This window comes from Helianthus annuus, chromosome 12 (assembly GCF_002127325.2).
Source record: "Helianthus annuus cultivar XRQ/B chromosome 12, HanXRQr2.0-SUNRISE, whole genome shotgun sequence".
NCBI lineage: Eukaryota > Viridiplantae > Streptophyta > Magnoliopsida > Asterales > Asteraceae > Helianthus > Helianthus annuus.
Genome location: NC_035444.2, coordinates 43,369 through 62,184, shown reverse-complemented (window position 1 = coordinate 62,184; position 18,816 = coordinate 43,369). Strand labels below are relative to the sequence as shown.

Sequence of the window (18,816 nt, the reverse complement as noted above, 5' to 3'; positions counted from 1 at the left end):
TAGTACGTACGTATGGCGTTTAATGAGAATTTGCTGCTGATAACTAAAATGAATGCATTTTATGATTTTCAAAGTAAAAAAGGCCAGGTTCAGCGGAGGACAGGAGGGGAAGCAAGTGGACACATCACTCCATCTACTGACTTTTTCACGCGGTTTTGGCTAAAAGATAAGCCCCACCCACGTGACCAAAGATCTAAACTCACATGTCATGGTTGTTGAATACAGGAAACAAAACAAATAATCACTTCCCATGCTTTCCTCGTGCTCCTGCCCACTTTAGATTTGCCGGAATGATTGATTGAATAAATAAATCCATCTCTAAAAATAATGTTGATAACTCCCGTATATTGCAAGCACTTGTGTTAACTAGAACGAGTTGATCAGGGTCATTAAACCAGATACTCCCATGTATTCTAGATTTCATAAGCAATCTGTTATTGCCCGTCCTTTGCATAAACCTTTATATCAAATGTGGAGTTTAATTCATTTGGAACCACATCTTTTGTCCATCTCTTCATAACGTATTTGTTTGGTATTTCTTTAACTTCAAACATCTTGAAAACAAAAAAAGATGTGGCGACAGAGCAGCCCGTACTATTCAAAACGCAAACAATTACATTGTGCAATTACATCTTCTTCAAGTTTCTTGGAACACACCTACAGACAACAAATACACAAACAAAACTTAAAATCGCATGGGTTATTAACAAATCGCATTTTTAAAATTGCATGGGTGTTCATCAAATCGCATGTTGTAAAACAAATGTTTTTTTTAATAAGTAAATATGTTGTGTATTACCTCTAAAAAACCTTCTCCATGGGCTTTAAAGTCTTTCATCGATATCCTTAATAGGTCACCCTCGATTTTGGTCTCCATAGGCAGACATTCACTAATAGTTGCGTATATCTCTATCTGCTGATCGAAGAATATAGACCTGGTATACACTTTAGCAGCATCTGCTTCCAGAGTAGATTTGGTCCAATCATCAGGCTCAGTATATCTTGATATATGACCATTCTTTCTATGGTTGAACCTTTGGACATCCATCGAACCGTCAAAATGATTCAAAAACTCTACAAGAGTGAGTTGTGAATTCGCCACCTGGCAAAAAAAATGGTTCTCTCTCTCTGATCTCGAAGTTGTTCGCATAAGTCCAGACATTGTCTCATGACGATAAAAATCGGGAATCCAGATGGATCTCATCACAAACATATCATCAATCCATTTATTTTCGGTAAGACCGAACTCAATCATTACCAACTTCCACTCTCTCTCGAATACTTCTGGCTCAATCGAATCTGTCCATACAATATCACACATTCTCCTTTTAAAATCCTCGTTATTGCACAATTCATATCCTGCCTACACGGAAAAAATACTTTTATTATCAATATATAACAGATATACAATGTAAATAAAAAGTGGTAATGACACACAATAGAGCATAGTGAACCTTGTCTGCCACTTTTTTTCATTTTGTGTCACATGCACGATCTATGTCTGCTGATAGTAAAAACACTCTCGATATCATATTTCATCGATGGGTCCTGGTCTATAACTACAACATGTAGCTGACATCCAAATGACTTTACAAAGGAATTGAGAAGCCATTTATAAGATTAAATACTCTTCGATGCTAACAACCTGGCTCCAAAGGTTACATTTCGACAATGGTTGTCTATCCTAGTAAACGGTACAAACACCATCTTATACCTACACACCAGGAAAATAAATATTATTGCAAAAAAGAACACTTCGCATACTAACTTTACATACTCAGTTAATGTGCGATATATTGAACTCCTAAATTTCATGTTTTAGTAACATGCGATTTACCAGTTTATGAATTCATACAACATGCAAAATATTAAAATTGACATTCATGTAACACTTACTTATTTGTTTTGAAAGTAGCATCAAACGATATTACATCCCCGAACTCCATGAAGTTACGCTTGCATAACCCACCCGCCCAGAACAAACCAGTTACCGTTTGTTCTCGTCAACAGAATATTCAAACGAAAAAATCCACTAAATATTCTTTTTTATCGGCCAGCCTATTGATCACCATGTCTGCATCATATTCTCCTATATAGCTATTAATTCGAGCTCTAAAATTTTTGCAATCATCGACAGTGGCGCCAACTTTCTCAAAACCACCATATCGTTTTCTCATTATATGAAAAGCTTTCACCGGGCCAAGGTTTAGAGTACCTAATTCCCATATCATTTCTTCCTGAACTTTTGGCAAATTCCTGTAAGCTGGTAGCAGATGAAGATCTTCAGGTCACACAAGCGTATGATTATAACCATCAACAAACATCTTGACTGTAAATGATATCCCATCCACCGAACCAAGCATAAGTTGCGCTTTGCACCTGGTTCTAATGGTTCCTCTTTTCCTTGTTTTGTATGGCTTTCTAGACTTCAAATAAGCATTGTCAATAAACAATGGCTTATGTCCCTCTTTCGAGCACACAAAATATTTAGTCTTAACTATACCACCACTACTGTTTTCACCACCTTTGCAGACAGAAAAACCAGATAACATGGCAAATGTTTGGTAAAACACGTAAGCTTGTTCGATAGAAGTGAATTTCATGCCAACCACAGGTATAGCTGATGCTTCAACCTCAGGAATATAAAGCCTTTCATCTACAAAATTAAATAAAAGAGTAAAAAAAAAAACATTTATTAAGAACTGCTAATCCAGCATGTTTTATATATAATGAAAACTACATGCGATTTATGGTATCATACTATGCGAAACCAGCATGTTATGACTTTCATCACATGCGATTTGTTGGACTCATAACATGCGAAATTAAACATTTTGATTCCTTGTTTTATATATAATGAAAACTACATGCGATTTATGGTATCATACCATGCGAAAACAACATGTTATGCCTTTCGTCACATGCGATTTGTTGGAATCATAACATGCGAAGTTAAACATTTTGATTCCTTATCGGTTACCCTCTAATAACATTAAAAACATTCCAATCAATTCCAATCAAACACCAAATCATTACACCGAGTATAAAAAACAACCGACATTGAACATTTAAACATCTGAATTAAGAACTTACTATTGGAACCCTCAGTTACAACATTTGCATTTGCAGAATTAGGATTTCTGACTTCCTTAATCGTAACTCTCTGGTCACCACCCAATTCACCGTGCTCACTGTCGAATTCAGCATCTTTAAAATCAACATCTGTGTTTCGTCCGGTGCTGCTCTGTGGATCCATTGAAAACAACAATCGATTAAACCCTAATCGCGCAGAAATGAAAACCGCAATGAATAGTTTTAAAAATTATGAATATTTGAAACTGATACGATTCATAATTACCGGGATAGTGGTGTAACGAACTCGCGATCTGCTGATTGAATGAATTGTCTAATTTGCCCTCTGCTGATAGAATGAATTGTCTGGTGTACCCTTATGTAGGAAAACTAAATCAGGGACACGTGTTTAGATCTTGTGCTCGCGTACGTAATGTATGATTAGGGGATTTGTATTCTACACTTCATATATATATATATATATATATATATATATATATATAGGGTCAAGATTTAGAGAAAACGGTAGAAAGTGTGAGAACGGTGAGAACGCTTATTGATCGTCCGATCAAAACAATCTATGTACTAGATTGGCGCGGTGGCATTTTAGTAAATAACACCAATTTTATTACGTGGACGCGCGTCATTAAGGGTAAAAAAGTAAAAAACCATTCCTCACATAAAACGCCATTGAAAAATAAAACGCCAAATAAATACAAAACGCCAATTTTATCACTGCATACTTTTTTCTGTGTTTTTATTTAAGCTCTCTGGCTATAAAAACGCCATAAAATATGAAACGTCATTATATATAACGCCAAAGTTTACATCCGGATAAATGTTAATTACATTTTTTGTTATAAAAATAACATCCAGCCTAAACTACGCGCCAAAAAAATCTATAAATAGAAACACCTCACCACCTTCCGTTTATCACACCAAAAAAAACACAAAAAACACACAGTGGTTGCTAAAAAAATTTACAACTCAATGTAAAACGCCAAAAAATACAACGATAGCAAATATATTTTCTTTGATCCTCAATGTTCTGCATGAAGCTTCATTTAATGATTTGTTACGTGAGTGTAGAAAGATTTTGCTGCATGAGATGGACAAAATTGAAAAAAGAGGGACTGATGACACCTATAAGTCATACTGTCATCTTTGTTCCTAAAGAAGGTTTGGATGATAAGAAGAGATCTATACCAGTATAAATGCTACTTTAGCCTCAATGAATATAATGAAGACCACAGGCAGATAGCAACCACCCACAGGGGGTCGCTCTATGTCTCCAACATCCACAAAGACATTTCAACACATGAACAAAGAAAATAAACAACGCCAAACCCAAAACGCCATTATTTGTCACATTTCTTGTAGTTTCAAAAGAAAAAAGAGACTGGTGACACTGAAGATTTAAAATCATAAATTGCTTCTACTTTGTTTTTTTTTTTTATTTTCTTTATCTATTGTTTGTTTTGAAATGTCAGTTAATAAACAACAAAATAATATTAATGCTATAATGAAAAATATACTAAAACGCCAAAATTAGCAAATACGTGTAAAACGCCATAATGCCATAAAAACGCCCCCAAAAAACTACCAAACTATAATAAAATTAATTTGAACAACTAATATTATAAAAAAAGCGTGAAACAATGTGCAAAGAATATAAAACAAAAGAAGTCCAATAGTTATCTAACCGCCATTGGAAAACAAAACGCCATAATTACAACCGTCAAAAGATTTGACGTGTTACACCATTAAAACAGTTGAGTCTGAAAACAAAACACGGTAAACTGCAAAAAACAGTAAAATGAAACGACGGAAAACATAATTACTAACATTTATTATATTAAATTTATTTATCTTTTTCAAAACGCCATAATTACCTGACATACGCGGGAAAAAAAAGTCAATATAAAAGAAGACCATGAAAACCCAAGCTCAAACACGCCAAAAAGACTAAAACGCCAAATATTCTCCAAAACGCCAAAAAATTTAAAAAATGGCTAAGGTTATTGCATGAAGGTTTGAAATGAAAGAGAAATGATTCATCATAAAGTTCTCTGACAGGAGAAGGGTAAAGGTAAGAACAATAAAAGCCATGATGGGAATGAATGAAAACGTTCAGAAGGATATCCTGGCCCTTGGAGTTCCAATAGACAACGATTGTGAAAGAACGAGAACTGTAATAAAAAGACTGGAGAGAAAGTTTGCAGCAGAAGATGATGATGATATTGAAGATACTCATATACCAAAACTTAGCAGTTGGATATTGCATGAGGAAGAAGGAACACTTGAAGTGACTTATAAAAACGGGGTGCAATATTCAAGGCCAATGGAAGAAATGTTGAAGACAGGGTTGCTATCTATCATTGAACAACTCTGTGATTTAACACCTTCAAACGATCCAAAATCCAAGGATGCAGTGATATTCAAGAATAGGCTGCAGCAAAGAAGAGACGAGCTAATGGCGTTATACGAAAAAATGAAATTTGATGATGAAGAATCTGAAGAAAGTGATGAATAAAGCGATGGGTACATCTCTGATGTAATCCCACCTACGAAAGACTATTAGTTTATTTTGATTTTCGTGTTATTGTACTTTTATAAAATATTAATCTATGGTAATGAATTATTAACAAAAAGATACAAAACGCCAAAATGACATGGAAAAAGCCATAACGCCAAAAAATTAACTATGTGACACAAAAAGAATTAATTCAACGAGAAGAATCTGAGAAAAAACAGTAAAACGCCAAATTAATTAATAAATCTACATAACGCCAAAATTATCTTGCACGCAAAAAATAAAGAAGCATGTCAAACGCGAAAATCGTGAAATGAGAAGAATACTAAAAAGACAAAAAAACCCCTCGGACCCTGATCATGCCATACGCCACGTGTTCGGCCAGGATGCGTTCTCACTGTTCTCACACTTTTTGTCGTTTTCTCCTGATCCCGTTTCTATATATATATATATAAGGATCCGTTAGGAACCATCCTTTATTGTGAGAACCGCGAGAACCAATGTGAACGCAACCAAAATACCTAAAAAATTAAAAACACAAAAATATTTATTGGTTTATTTATTTTTATAGAAAAACGCTAAAATTCGTCACTAAAAAAATCTGAACAATAGTACATGTGTAGCGGTACTGTTGTTCATTTTTTATTATTCTTTAGTGATGGAATTTAGCGTTTTTTAAAAAAAAATGAACAAAAAGTATCGTTGCACATGTGCATCGCTACTGTCGTTCAATAAGAAATTGCCCTCATCGGGGTTTCCATGTATAACACCCCAAAAATATTAAATGCACTTATACGTGAATATATATATATATATATATATATATATATATATATATATATATATATATATATATATATATATATATATAAATAAAACTAGGAATATTTAACCTAGTTAATTAGATGTTATTGAATGATAAAGAATCAAGGGATTCTAACCCGTTTTATATATCTTAAAAGTAAAGGGACTAAAAAGGGACAAAATTGAAACAAGTTTAATAAATAGAAATTTTAAACATAAAACACACACTTGTGTGTTTTCTCCTGTTCGACCAAAACCCAAGCAAACACCTAAAACTCTAAATTCACCAAATACTCTCAAAATCAATGAAGGAATCATATTTCGAATCAATTCCAAGCTAAATTCGTGATCACTATAGTTAGGAGATCACAAGGCAAATTGGGCGAATCATCGAGTGGTCAAGGCGGAACGGATACCCGTTTAAAGGGAAAGCTTTAAAGGTACGCGACTATATACTTCATAAATTTTCGTTAGTATTTTTATGTCTAGTTACGTTGAATAACAAATGAAAGGGTAAATTACACTTTTCGTCATTTATGTTTGTAGCGGGTTGCAATGGATGACCTTTAATTTCAATAATTACAGTCACAATCCTTTATTTAGAAAACTCATTACACCTTTCGTCCTTTAAGACTAACCAGGTTAAAAAATTTAAGTTAAATCCATTCACTTAAGGGTATCATGGTCATTTCATGCTTTTATTTAAATTTTTCTTAATAAATAAAACAAAAAATTACATATATAACATATCTCCCCCAATTCCTAACCCTAATCCTCATCCATCTCCTACTTTTTTCTCCCTCCCTCCACAAATCTCCATGGGTTAAAGACTTTCTCCCTCCCTCCACAAACTTTTTATGTAATTTTTTATTTATGTTGGTACCGAGCTCATCAAATCCTGTAGCAACGTAGCAATGCAAGTAACTGCCCCGTTTAGATTACTTTTCATACATACAGTAAGTAAACTGTATTTCGTTTGAATGAGGTTTTATATACACAACAACTTATTTTGCTTTCTCGTTTGTCTTTTTCTGTAATTAATGAATTGTAGCATGTAAAACTAACTTGGATATTTAGATTATTGATGAGCAAATCGTATCAAATCCTGTAATCAAACTGGTATCGTATCGGTACCAAATTTACTATACCAAATCATTTTCGGTACCAATTTGGTGCCCACCTTTTGGCGTTTTCAAATACCATACCGTATTGTACCGAGCATTTTCGGTGCCGGTACCTAAATTCGATGATTTTCCGGATTGGTACTTTCGGTGCCGTTACTGGTACTGAGCTCATCCATATTTTAACGTGTTAGCACCGTAATAACTGAATTGAAAACAACCGAGTTTCCAACATGTAGGACGTGTGGGTCCTATTATTATATATTAGGTTATTTAAAATTGTTTTTCTAGGACGGGGTGACTATCCTTACCACGTCATTTTTATTTATGTTTTAATATTCGGTATCTGCTTGCCATTGCTGACACGCGTTTTGCACTCATTAGGTCCCCGCCACAACGCACGGGCGGAAAATCAACTAGTTATATGAAATATTCATTATAATGTAAGGGTCTTGCACCATGCACATGATGCACCATCAGACGGATGGCAGTCCAATTTATAAACAATATACAAATGTTTATTATATCAACCCCAAGTTGAAATTTGATGTCACTACGTTGATGGCAGATACGACGGCAAAGGGTATCGTGATAAGTCCATTTTGATGCAAATACTTTGTAGATACCAAAAAAAGAACAAGAATTTCATTGGCAGATTGAACAATTAAAAGAAAATCGACTATGAAGACGCCTCTATTCTTTCTAGCATTAAACCTATATAATCTAGTATTGACTGCTTGTTTGAAGTTATAATTTGACTTTTGTCTCATTTACAATCATCAAAACAAATGGTGGAAGAAGCAATGGTTTTTGGAATATAATGAACTGATGGTGGTATAGGGAGGGAGAGAGGGAGGGGTATAGGGGAGTGGTGACCAATCAAATGCAAAAAAGAAAAATGAACAGTAATTTAGAAGAGCAACAAAAGTGGATTTTTGACTACGTGCCAGGCACATCTCAACTGTAGGGAGGGGTATACACACCCTCCACACAACTTTTAAATTACAACCCAAGCAATGATGATGCATTTTCAACTAACATATTATAACCCATAGCAATAATCAATCAATAAATATATATAATGAAAAGTCAAACGATGGATGATTCAAGTAAGCTATTGCTGCCTTCAACAATAAATATGTAAGATTTTTTAAACAAAACCGTAGCTGACATCCACTTTATGTTCAATTAAATAAGTTTCTTCAACAATAAGAAAATATGTCCACAACAGAAGCAATCAAAACATATAAAAAGACAAGTTTAATTCTAACTACAAAATTTCCTTTTAAAGAAACGGGTCTTCTTCTTCTTCAACACTCTTAAGGGCTTTCTTGGCAATTTTGTATTTCCCTGCAAATTGTTTTTCGTTCCCCAAAACATACCTTTCGATGAAAAACTTAATCCCGGTTCTAAGGGTTTCATACTGTCCGGACCCACCCCCCGCTATACGTTTGAATATATTCCAGACAACATTGTCGGCATACTCAAAAACAGCCTCAAAAAACATCTTAAAATGCATAATTTTTCTGCAAGTGAGTTTTGTGGTGTCGTGTAGATCTGCTTTTTTCAAAACTGCAAGTGAAAGTGTAAAACTGGACACCACTTCTGCTTTAAACTTTGCCAGGTGCATTGATCTCATTAGCTGCATCGATTCTAATTCCATGTACTGGTCCCATATACAATACTGAACAATAATACAAAAACATATCGTGTTATTAAAAACTGTATAAATATTTTTGTAACAATAGTCCATTATCCAACCCGTCCAATGAAATACCTGTAATGTGAACTTGTGATTCTTGTCATGATTGCATAGCTTTGAAGCCAGAACACAATAATATTTGTTGAATACTTTTTCCTGCAGACAGCACTCCACAAGGACACGCATGATCTCTCTATCCTGCAATATCATGACAAACTGATGATATATAATAAGAAAGATATTATTTATTTTTAAGGTTCAAATTTAATAAATTACTCGTATTATTTGACTTTTAATTTTTGAAGTTCATGTTCCAAGTTTTAACCGTCATATTTGCGATTAGATAAGAAAAGAATAGAGATACCTGCTTCCCTTGCAAATCCAACCGCAACAATTTCTCAAACGCATCAATATAATCCTCCCCGCTCATAATTATACAAAATATCGCCCTTCTTGCATCTGTATTCATTCTCTGTCCGGCAGCAAGTTGAAGCATTTTTTGAGCTTCTGAGCTCTCTTTATCCATCTTTTTTGCATAATTTTCAATCGTACTACCATTTGTAGTAGATGACATCATCTCTCCAGATAACCACCATTGACCTTTTTTCTCAGGGTCAAGAAGCTTGCTCCATTTCAATCCCCGAACTAAAATGCTTTCTACCCTCAACTGTCAGAAGTAATATAAAAATTTCTTTATTGTTTTATAACTGTTATATATTATAATGATGTATAAAAAAAATAGCATATTATAATGATGACCTTTTGAAGCCACTTCTTGATGCGAGTATGTTGTAAGGATTCCTCTTTAGCTTTCTTTTTGTTGTTCTTGATGTCAAATATGGTTTCAAGCATGAACTCCATCTGCCCCCCATGAAGCAAACAAAGTTACAAGAGAAGCAAAAACTATCGGAAAAGGTAATGATGATTATTTAGTCACATGCATATCTTTTATTTCTCATATATATATATTAATCAATGAAATGCATACTCTTTTACTTGTAGTGTTTCCCTGGCTATCTCCAGACATAGTCTTGAGTTCTGTCACCTTGTTCTGGATGCTAACAATAAAGTTTTTCATGGTGGCCGGGTCGTCACTCCTCAATCTCATCCCAGAACCTAATGAATGCATATAGCAACTACTTATAATAAATCAACATACTGGTAAATTTCAACAATTCAGTTAATAGTAGTACGTTCATGATTAAGAAAAACTAGATGCGTAAATTTCAACCCATTCAATGTCTTAAGCAAGGGTTATGTTTCATCTCTAACTTCAAAAACATATTTTTCATTTGGCTCATTACCCACACACGTGATGTGCCCATTTTCCATCTCCAACAGAAACATGTAGAACAAGAATCTTACAATTTAGAACTGTCAAGATAGTAGAAACATCAACCTCAGTCAACCGTGAGCTCAGCATCATCATGAAATCATATATTAAATCACTGAAATGGTATTATTATAAATTGAGAAAACAACAAACTATTATTATATAAAGTGCATTTATCTCTAATGTGAAATTTCAGAAGAAAGTGAATAACCTTGAGCAAACTCCAAATATGTACAAATAAGAGAGAAGGAGAGTCAAATTCCGCAAGGAAAGATTGTCTTCCTTCTGATACTCATCCTAATATAAACATAGGAAAACTATTAAAATCATATTCTTTATGAAGAAGATAGCTTCAAAATTCATTTTTTTAAACAGCGAAATCATTCAACGAACCTCAAAACACTTTGCAAGTGAAGCAAGCAGCTTTGCACCAAAGTCAATCCCAACCAAGCAAGCCAAACCAGAAACTAAAGCTGCGAAAACAGCAGCATATCTGCAAGGGCACAAATGTAATCTTGTCAAAGGAATACCAAACAGAAGAATGAATAACATTTATAAGGTATAATAATAGCTGGACTCAACTGTTCGTTGCCACGAGGTCCGCTTGAGCATGATGTCAGAATTTCTTCACTGATAATTTGAGTACCATCACTGCGGCTAATAGACTGTATGTAAAAGAGTTCCAGAAATATATGGTAAATAAGAAAGAAATTGACAACCTCACGTTATAATAGAAAAACAGTACAGGTATATAAAGCTTATTAACTTATTGCATCATGACACGACATCGCTCATTTCATAATACATACAATTAGGCAAATTAGCATTACTTTCATATTAGAAAACCTACTCCTCAAGATATAATAATTACATTTCAAGACACTAAAATTCTCTTCTTTAGTATTTACCCTTCTATAATGAAAATAAAATAGAGATTATAATATGGTTCACTGCATGGAAAATTCTGAAAACTGAGTTCAGGAGAAAAGAAATATATGAAATTGGAAAACTTACCTGGAAAATTGAAGACATCTCCCCTGTAATTCCTTCCACATTCGATTCACCCAACCTATTTAAAAGGCCTGGAACCAATCAGCGAAATTGTCACTTTTCAACGTATCATCAGGAATACAATGTGAGACCAATATCAATAAAAAAAATCCCTACCGCGTACACGTTTTCGAATTTGTGAATATTCTTCCGATTCATTTCTGGACATAGATCTTAGCTGAGGTGGCACATACTTTGCATGTTTTTCCATTACCGAAGCTTGAGCATCACTATTTTCATATTCAGTTGCAAGTTCAGTTTCAAGTTCTTCAACCAAATCATCGCTTTTAATCTCAGCATCCTTCTTTGAACTCTTCTTATTCCTTGAAATGTTTCTTATAGAAGCTTCTTCCACGTCTTCGGTCTCAAAAGAATCAAATCCTTCAAATAACATGTTGAGTCCATCTTCATCTCCCCCTAATTTCCTATTTTTCACTTTGAGTTTTTTTGCAAGTTTTCTTTCCAATGCAAGATCCTCCTTTGCAGAAGTGACGCCATTGTTTTCCAGTTCCATATATTTTTCAAATTTTGCTTTCTTTTTCCTCGTCGGTTCCAAAGACATAGTTAGTTGGTCATCGTTTCTAGATGATACTGTCCTCTTATGTTTGTTATGTGAAGAACTAGTGTTTCTAGAAGCTTCTCCCCCTTCTGTATCAGCAGAAATACCATTATTCTGAGTTTCCATACACTCTTCAAATTCAGTTTTTGATGGTTTATTTAAATCTCCACTTATCGATTCCTTCTCTTCTGCGGTTAGAGTATTTTTCTGCATATTTTCTGCCTTCTGATTGCTCATTGTCTTTTTTAATTTCTGAAATTGTTATAAATCAAGAACAAAAATCATGTCGGAACAAAACACAAGTCATATTTCACGTCCTAATCAAAATGGATTAGTGAAAAACTTAAGGTTCATGCAGGAATTTTCATACATGATGTTGAACCCACGAGTCAAACTTTTTCTTCTTTTTTTGCAATCGAGTTTCTTTCCGTCTCTCTCTGCGAGTTTTATCTTCGGAATCGTTACCTGCAAGTCACAGAATAGAAGTATTATCCATACTAATCAATATATGATAAACAACACAAATGAAAAAAAAATAACCTTACCCATTTATAACTTGCAGAATTTATTTCACTGGTGTTGAGACTTTTCACAGCCAAATGCTAGAACTTTCGAGTCGGTCACCGAGGAACCAAATGAACAGATATATTATGATACCTACTTCAGTTACAACAAAAAGCAAAACCAACTAAGACTAATATATATACATGGAAAGAAGTAAACTAAACATAAAAAAAATCGGAAACTAAAACGATCCATTACTTGTTTTTAAAAAGGCATTAGAAGACGATTCTTTGACCTGCAGATACTATGTATAATCAATCTCCTTTAGTTTGACATTTCTAAATACAAAGGTTGTCATTGTGTTTATCAAGTGTTGTATGTTAAATGATATGGCCATGGCTCACTTTCATAGATCACAGGGTTGGGAATACTGATTAATTTCTCGCGTCTAGTACAGAACAGCCGATACACAGACGCTTAGATTCGTATGCAATTCTATTATAAACTGTAATCACTTAAACTATTATCTTAAACAAAACTCAAATTAATCCATAAACTTATGCAAAACGCTAATTACCTTTCTTTCCAATAATCCTAAATTCAAGTTTTAAGACACGAATTCTAAACCCAGGTACAAATCCTTAGTAACAGAAGTTATAAAAAAGAAGGTTTACCTGTTACTGTTAGAGGGGGCGGCAGTGACTCTGTGCGCAGTGGCGGATCCAGGAATTTTTTCTAATGGGTTCACTACTTTTAGATGCTTCAATTTCATAGACCGGACATTAAAATTTTTGGGTCGGTTCAACGGTTCCGGTTGGGTAAAGTTGAAAACATAATAGAATAGACAAATCTATATGATTGTTATGTTCTGTTTGTACTTGCTTCCTTTAAGTTAGTATCTTTGTTTTGCTCAAACAAGGTGGGATGGTTTATTTTCATTCAACTTATTAAATTATCCAAAAACAGTAGAAAAATCTACATCATTTGTAGGCACTTTTTCCCCTAAATATCCATCATTCAGCCCACCATCTATCCAACCTTCCTAATGTAATGTCCCCAGTAACTACATCTTCTAAGAGCCCTATCCCCATACCTATAATTTAACTAAAATCACAATAGAACGAGAAGAAGCAACAAGTATCTTCCTATTTGCTTTGCCAGTGGGTAGAATATTAGATGCACAGCAATACATACAGGATCTAACAACCTTAACCAATATTTGTTAACAATATTCAAGCTCAAAGCATTATTATTTCCTCTGTTTGTTTCAAAAATGATGTAAAGCATCATCAATTTCAATTTACACCATTGGACCATTAAGCAATATGTATAGCAGCATTAACACAAGCACTCATCGTAGAACTAGAAATTTCCCTAACTATATGTTGAACTCAAAAATGACATAAACAAATAAATAGTGCCAAGGTAAAAGACATTATTTAACAATCTGTTCAACTCAAAAAATCTATGCCACAAAGGGTTAACTTAACACACCTGTGAAGAACGGCTATCGGCTGGAGTGGAGGAGGACGGCTGTCGGCGGAGGAGGACGGCCGGAGCGAGCGGAGATGTTCGCTGAGGACGGCTGTTGTTTTTTGTGATGGGTTTGTTTGTTGTAAACCCTAATGGGTTTTACATTTAAGAAAAAAAAATAAAAAATAGAAATAGAAAAAAACGGAACAAAAAGTTCAAGAATTGCCTCAAACGGGATTCGAACGTGGGTGTCAACGAAATAATAACACAGACTAACAAGTGAGCAACCAAAGCTTTTTTTGTTTATGGGTTTCAATATATTTTACTTATGGGTTCCTTTTCAGTTTGTTAATAGGTCCCCCTGTCTGTGCGTGTTGGGTGTTTGCTGTGCGTGGAATGTGGATATTTGTTTGTTTAAATTAGTGTTGCAAAAGTCGCTAGGCGGTCTCTAGTCGGCCGACTGGGGAGTTGGGAGTAATCGGAGTACTCGAAGAGTACTCGGGGAGTACCCGGACATGATAAATATAAAGAAAATTAATTGGTGTATATTATATTTATGTTAAAAGAAGCATAATTCATGTCAAAATGAGTATAATTTAAAATGAAACATGTTTGAAGTCCAAATCTCACCGAGTATAAGGCCGAGTAGTCCGACTAGAAGGCCAAGTAGGCCGAGTAGTCCGACTCCGAGTACAAGGCTAAGTAGGCCGAGTACAAGTCCGAGGTATTCTTAATACAAGGCCAACTAGTCTGAGTACAAGGCCGAGTAGTCCGAGTACAGGCCGAGTAGGCCGATTTTGATCGCCGTCGACTAGTCAAGTCCGACTAGGGTAAACTCGCCTCGGAGGTGGTCCGAGGACCGAGTACTCGCCGAGTACAAGGCCGAGTAGGCCGACTTTTACAACACTCGTTTAAAACCCTAACTTTTACTTTGGATTTTGAAAATATAAATAATAATTAGAGCATCAGGACCATTAAAAAAACCTAAAAACATGTCCAGTCAGCTGCCACATAAAAAAAACACTCACCCTTCAAAAACATTAAAAACCCACCCAATAAGAAAACACAAAAACACTTATAAATATATATATATATATATATATATATATATATATAGGCTAATGCTAGACAAAAAACCCTAAAAATTTTAGGAAACTTTTGAAACTCAAAGCTCCCGACTTTTTTTTTTTTTTGAAAAAAATAACACATGTAATATACATGTTTTTAAGAGTTTTGGGCAAAAAAAAAACAAAAAAGCGCCGAAGGGGTTTTTTTAAAAAAAATAAACAAGTTCCAGCAACTTTGGTGACTAACATGTGTTAGACAAAAAATGCTGAAAGTTGCTGAAATTTGTTTTTTTTTAAAAAAAAAAACCCTTCGGCGCTTTTTTGACTTTTTTGGCCCAAAACTAATAAAAACATGTATATTATATGTGTTATTTTTTCAAAAAAAAAAAAAGTCGGGAGCTTTGAGTTTCCCGGGTTTCTTAAATTTTTAGGGTTTTCTATATAGCCCAACCATATATATATTATATGAGATAGATCAAGTTTTTTATTTTAACTATCACCAACCCCTCACCATTTGGCCCCACAACCTGCCACATGCCCCACTATCCTCTTGCAGAAAAATGGATCCAAAAAATAAGCTAGAAAAATAAGACTCACAATAAGGAAAAACACAAGAACTTGCCACATAGGCTTGAAAAACGTGAACATTCACCTTATTGGTGATGCTCTTAAAAATATAAACCCAAAAAACGACATTTAACACCATCACCGTATAATAATTATATATTATATATTATTATTATCTATTAATAGGCCAATGGAAATGAACAGTGTTTCTTTTCGTGGTTTTTTCCAATTTGCCTATTTGGGCGGCCATCCCCTCATTAGACGCGTGTCTTCAAGGTTAACACCTACCCCTCTTTCCGGTTTGCTTCAGATGAGAGAGGATGGGAAGAGGGAAAAGGGAGAGAGAAGAGAGAGGCGGTGACCAAAGGGTCATCACCGCACCACCACCGTGGTCACCATCTGTTGTCTCTCTGTTTTGTGGGGGTTTTTAACCTGTATACGAATGATCGCTGGACTCTTTCCAGTTTGCTTGAGATGAGAGAGGACGGGAAGAGGGAAAATGGAGAGAGAAGAGAAAGGCGATGACCGGAGGGTCACCACCGTCACACCACCACAGCGGTCACCATCTGGTGTCTCTGTTTTGTGGGGTTTTTGACCTCTGTATGAAAGATCACTGGGCTCTCTCTATTTACCACCGCCCCTGTTATTCTCTCTACAAATTTCTCTCTTTCTCTCCCAAAGGCTAGGAAATGAACGATGTTTGTGTTCGTGGTTTGTTCTGATTGACCTGGGCAGCCATATTGGTTTGTTAGGGTTTTCCTTTGATATTGTGTTTTGTGTGTTGTTGGTTCTTATGCCTTCGTTGGTTAGGTTTTCTGTCGTGGCTATGATGAGTCCAAGGATTTGACTAAAAATTTTGATGAACATGTAGCCTTGGCTTGGCAAGGATGGTGGATGGTAAGTTTTCACTTGCAACCCCCTTGCAGCCATGGATTTCTATTTTAGGCTTTAAAACTCTGAGCCTGTTTAGCCGACTTTATCCTTGATTTCTTTTGTTGATTATGATTTGTCAAGTTTTAGGAACTTCTCAAGAATGAAGATAATACCTGTTTCCATCTTTTGAAAAAAAAAGACAAATTAAGACTAGAGTGGTTGTATTTTATTGTTTTTATTATATTATTGTTAAAGTAGTTGTAATATCTTATTTGTTTATTATACTTGCGAGTTTCTAGGGACCTAATCGTTATGTGATTGCTTGCTTGCTGATGAACTAATGTTCTCACATCTCTAAAATTAACCCATATCGAAGTATCGCTACACATATGCAAAGGTAAAGCACTCTGCTCTTTGATGATTTTGCAAAATAGCTGGCGTATGATGTATTACTTTATGCTTATAGTTGTTCACGAGTTTTTTTTTCTGTGTATTTTCACTGTTTGTACCTTGCAATGTTGAAATTGTTTTTTTATTGACAAGGATAATCTATATAGACAATAGTCTTATATTGCTTTAATGAAATGAAGAGATTTGGTGCTGATATTGATGAATATGATGCAATCTCTAGGTATATATTATGCATTTATTCCTAAACTTATAAGTTAAATTACTTCTTTGATTTCATTCGGTTCCGAAGAGATGCGATTTTTGAGAGAAACTGATGTGTGACACCTTTGTTGCTCTCTGCCTTTGGCCTTGATTTTTTTTCATTTGTGTCGATGTTGTTAACAATCTGACTATGATGATGTTGTTATGAGTTTGGATTTGTTCTGAATTAGGCTATGACGATTCCGAACCTTATGAGTTGTAAAGATTATAGCATGTTCTAGGTCTGAATTTGGTTATTGCTTCATTCTTTTTTTTCAGGAACGAAGAATGGATGTTGTGGACTATCAGGTCCAAATACGGAACAACCAGGCAAGTTTCATAGTCTGTTTCGATTAAGCTTGAAACATGCATGTGTTTGTGGCTGTTTAAAAGACCGATTGGATTGGACTGATCCAAGCGCTATATCTGAGTCTGACTAAGAATGGTGTCTAACATATCTGATGGTGTTTTTAATTTTAGTGATTTCAAGAACTATATTGTTTTGATTGATTTAATTTAGTATGACTCTGTTTTGTAGGTGTGTTTGATTAGGTGTTGAAGGATGGTTAAAACCCTGTTTGAAGACATATTTAGGGTTGAGCAGATTGATCCAGATGGCAAGAAAATTCACTAAGGTTATTTATTTGTTTCCGCTTAGGCTGGAGGGTGTGGTTTAAAGCCCCTAGGGGCTTTATCGCACCACGTAAGCGCCAAATAGAGTTTGGGATAAAAATGGCGCCCCCTTTAACAATGATGGTGTGGGATAAAGCCACACTAGCGCCCCCCCCCCACCCAATAAAATATTAAAAAAGAAAGAAAAAATAAACAAAATCTCATTGGTCAAGAGGCATGGAGCCACCAGAGGCAACCATTCATGCCCATTATCTCTTTGGCGAAGGTCAAGGAGAGCGCCTAGGAAATGGGGGAAGGGGGCGTTATAAAGGGTGAGGTGGCAAGGGCGCGAGCGCGAGACCACTCCGCCTGGCCTTAAAGTTTTTATATTTATTCAATTAGAATATATATTGAAGAGTAGTTAAAATAGTGGTTTATTTGGAAGGTAAAGTGTAGAATAATGCTGCAAATACGTTTTTAGTTTATAAAAATTTTGACATGTGGAACTCTAATCTTGAAAACGTTTGTTAGCTTAGCTGCAGAGAGAAATTGGTAACCCATTTGTTTTTTAAGGATTGTAAAGATTCTACAGATGAAAGTGGTCGCCCTTCTACCTCTTTTTTCCCATCCCATTTCCGGTATGCTCCACCATCGGCTCAGGGTACATTAGGGTTGGTCCTTGGTTCTTAGTCGAACGAACAACCGTAGTAAGATTACATGCCCTAATTTGCTTTTTCCATTCATTGTTGTTTGAATTCTTGCCTTATGCTGTTCAGCGATTTATTGGTTCTTTTGAACATGCAGCTCGTGGGCTGCGCTGAACCGCCAATAACGAATATCATGTGAAGAAACTTATTTGCACAGGCTATTTTCCAGATTAACGTTCAAGTTTAAA

The 18,816-nt window shown here is 35.1% G+C and overlaps 1 protein-coding gene across 5 annotated transcripts; it reads right to left on the bottom strand.

Annotated features, from left to right (window-relative positions):
* Positions 1-8,667: 8,667 nt before the first annotated feature.
* LOC110893679 (nucleolar MIF4G domain-containing protein 1) lies at positions 8,668-14,317 on the bottom strand. Of its 5 annotated transcripts, none has more exons than XM_022140764.2 (15): positions 14,173-14,295; positions 12,937-12,973; positions 12,720-12,831; positions 12,545-12,639; positions 11,733-12,426; positions 11,580-11,647; positions 11,148-11,230; positions 10,959-11,058; positions 10,777-10,862; positions 10,598-10,680; positions 10,221-10,348; positions 9,992-10,093; positions 9,597-9,899; positions 9,308-9,430; positions 8,668-9,214 (listed from the first exon to the last, which is right to left on the bottom strand). In XM_022140764.2, the coding sequence occupies exons 3-15, from the start codon at positions 12,721-12,723 to the stop codon at positions 8,816-8,818; spliced, it is 2,268 nt and encodes a 755-aa protein (XP_021996456.1). In that variant the 5' UTR covers positions 12,724-12,831; positions 12,937-12,973; positions 14,173-14,295; the 3' UTR covers positions 8,668-8,815. The 5 variants fall into 5 exon arrangements, with proteins under 5 accessions (XP_021996456.1, XP_021996458.1, XP_035836591.1 ...); XM_022140766.2 differs by having other exon boundaries at positions 12,720-12,834; positions 14,173-14,294; XM_035980698.1 differs by having other exon boundaries at positions 12,937-12,982; positions 14,173-14,287.
* Positions 14,318-18,816: the final 4,499 nt, after the last annotated feature.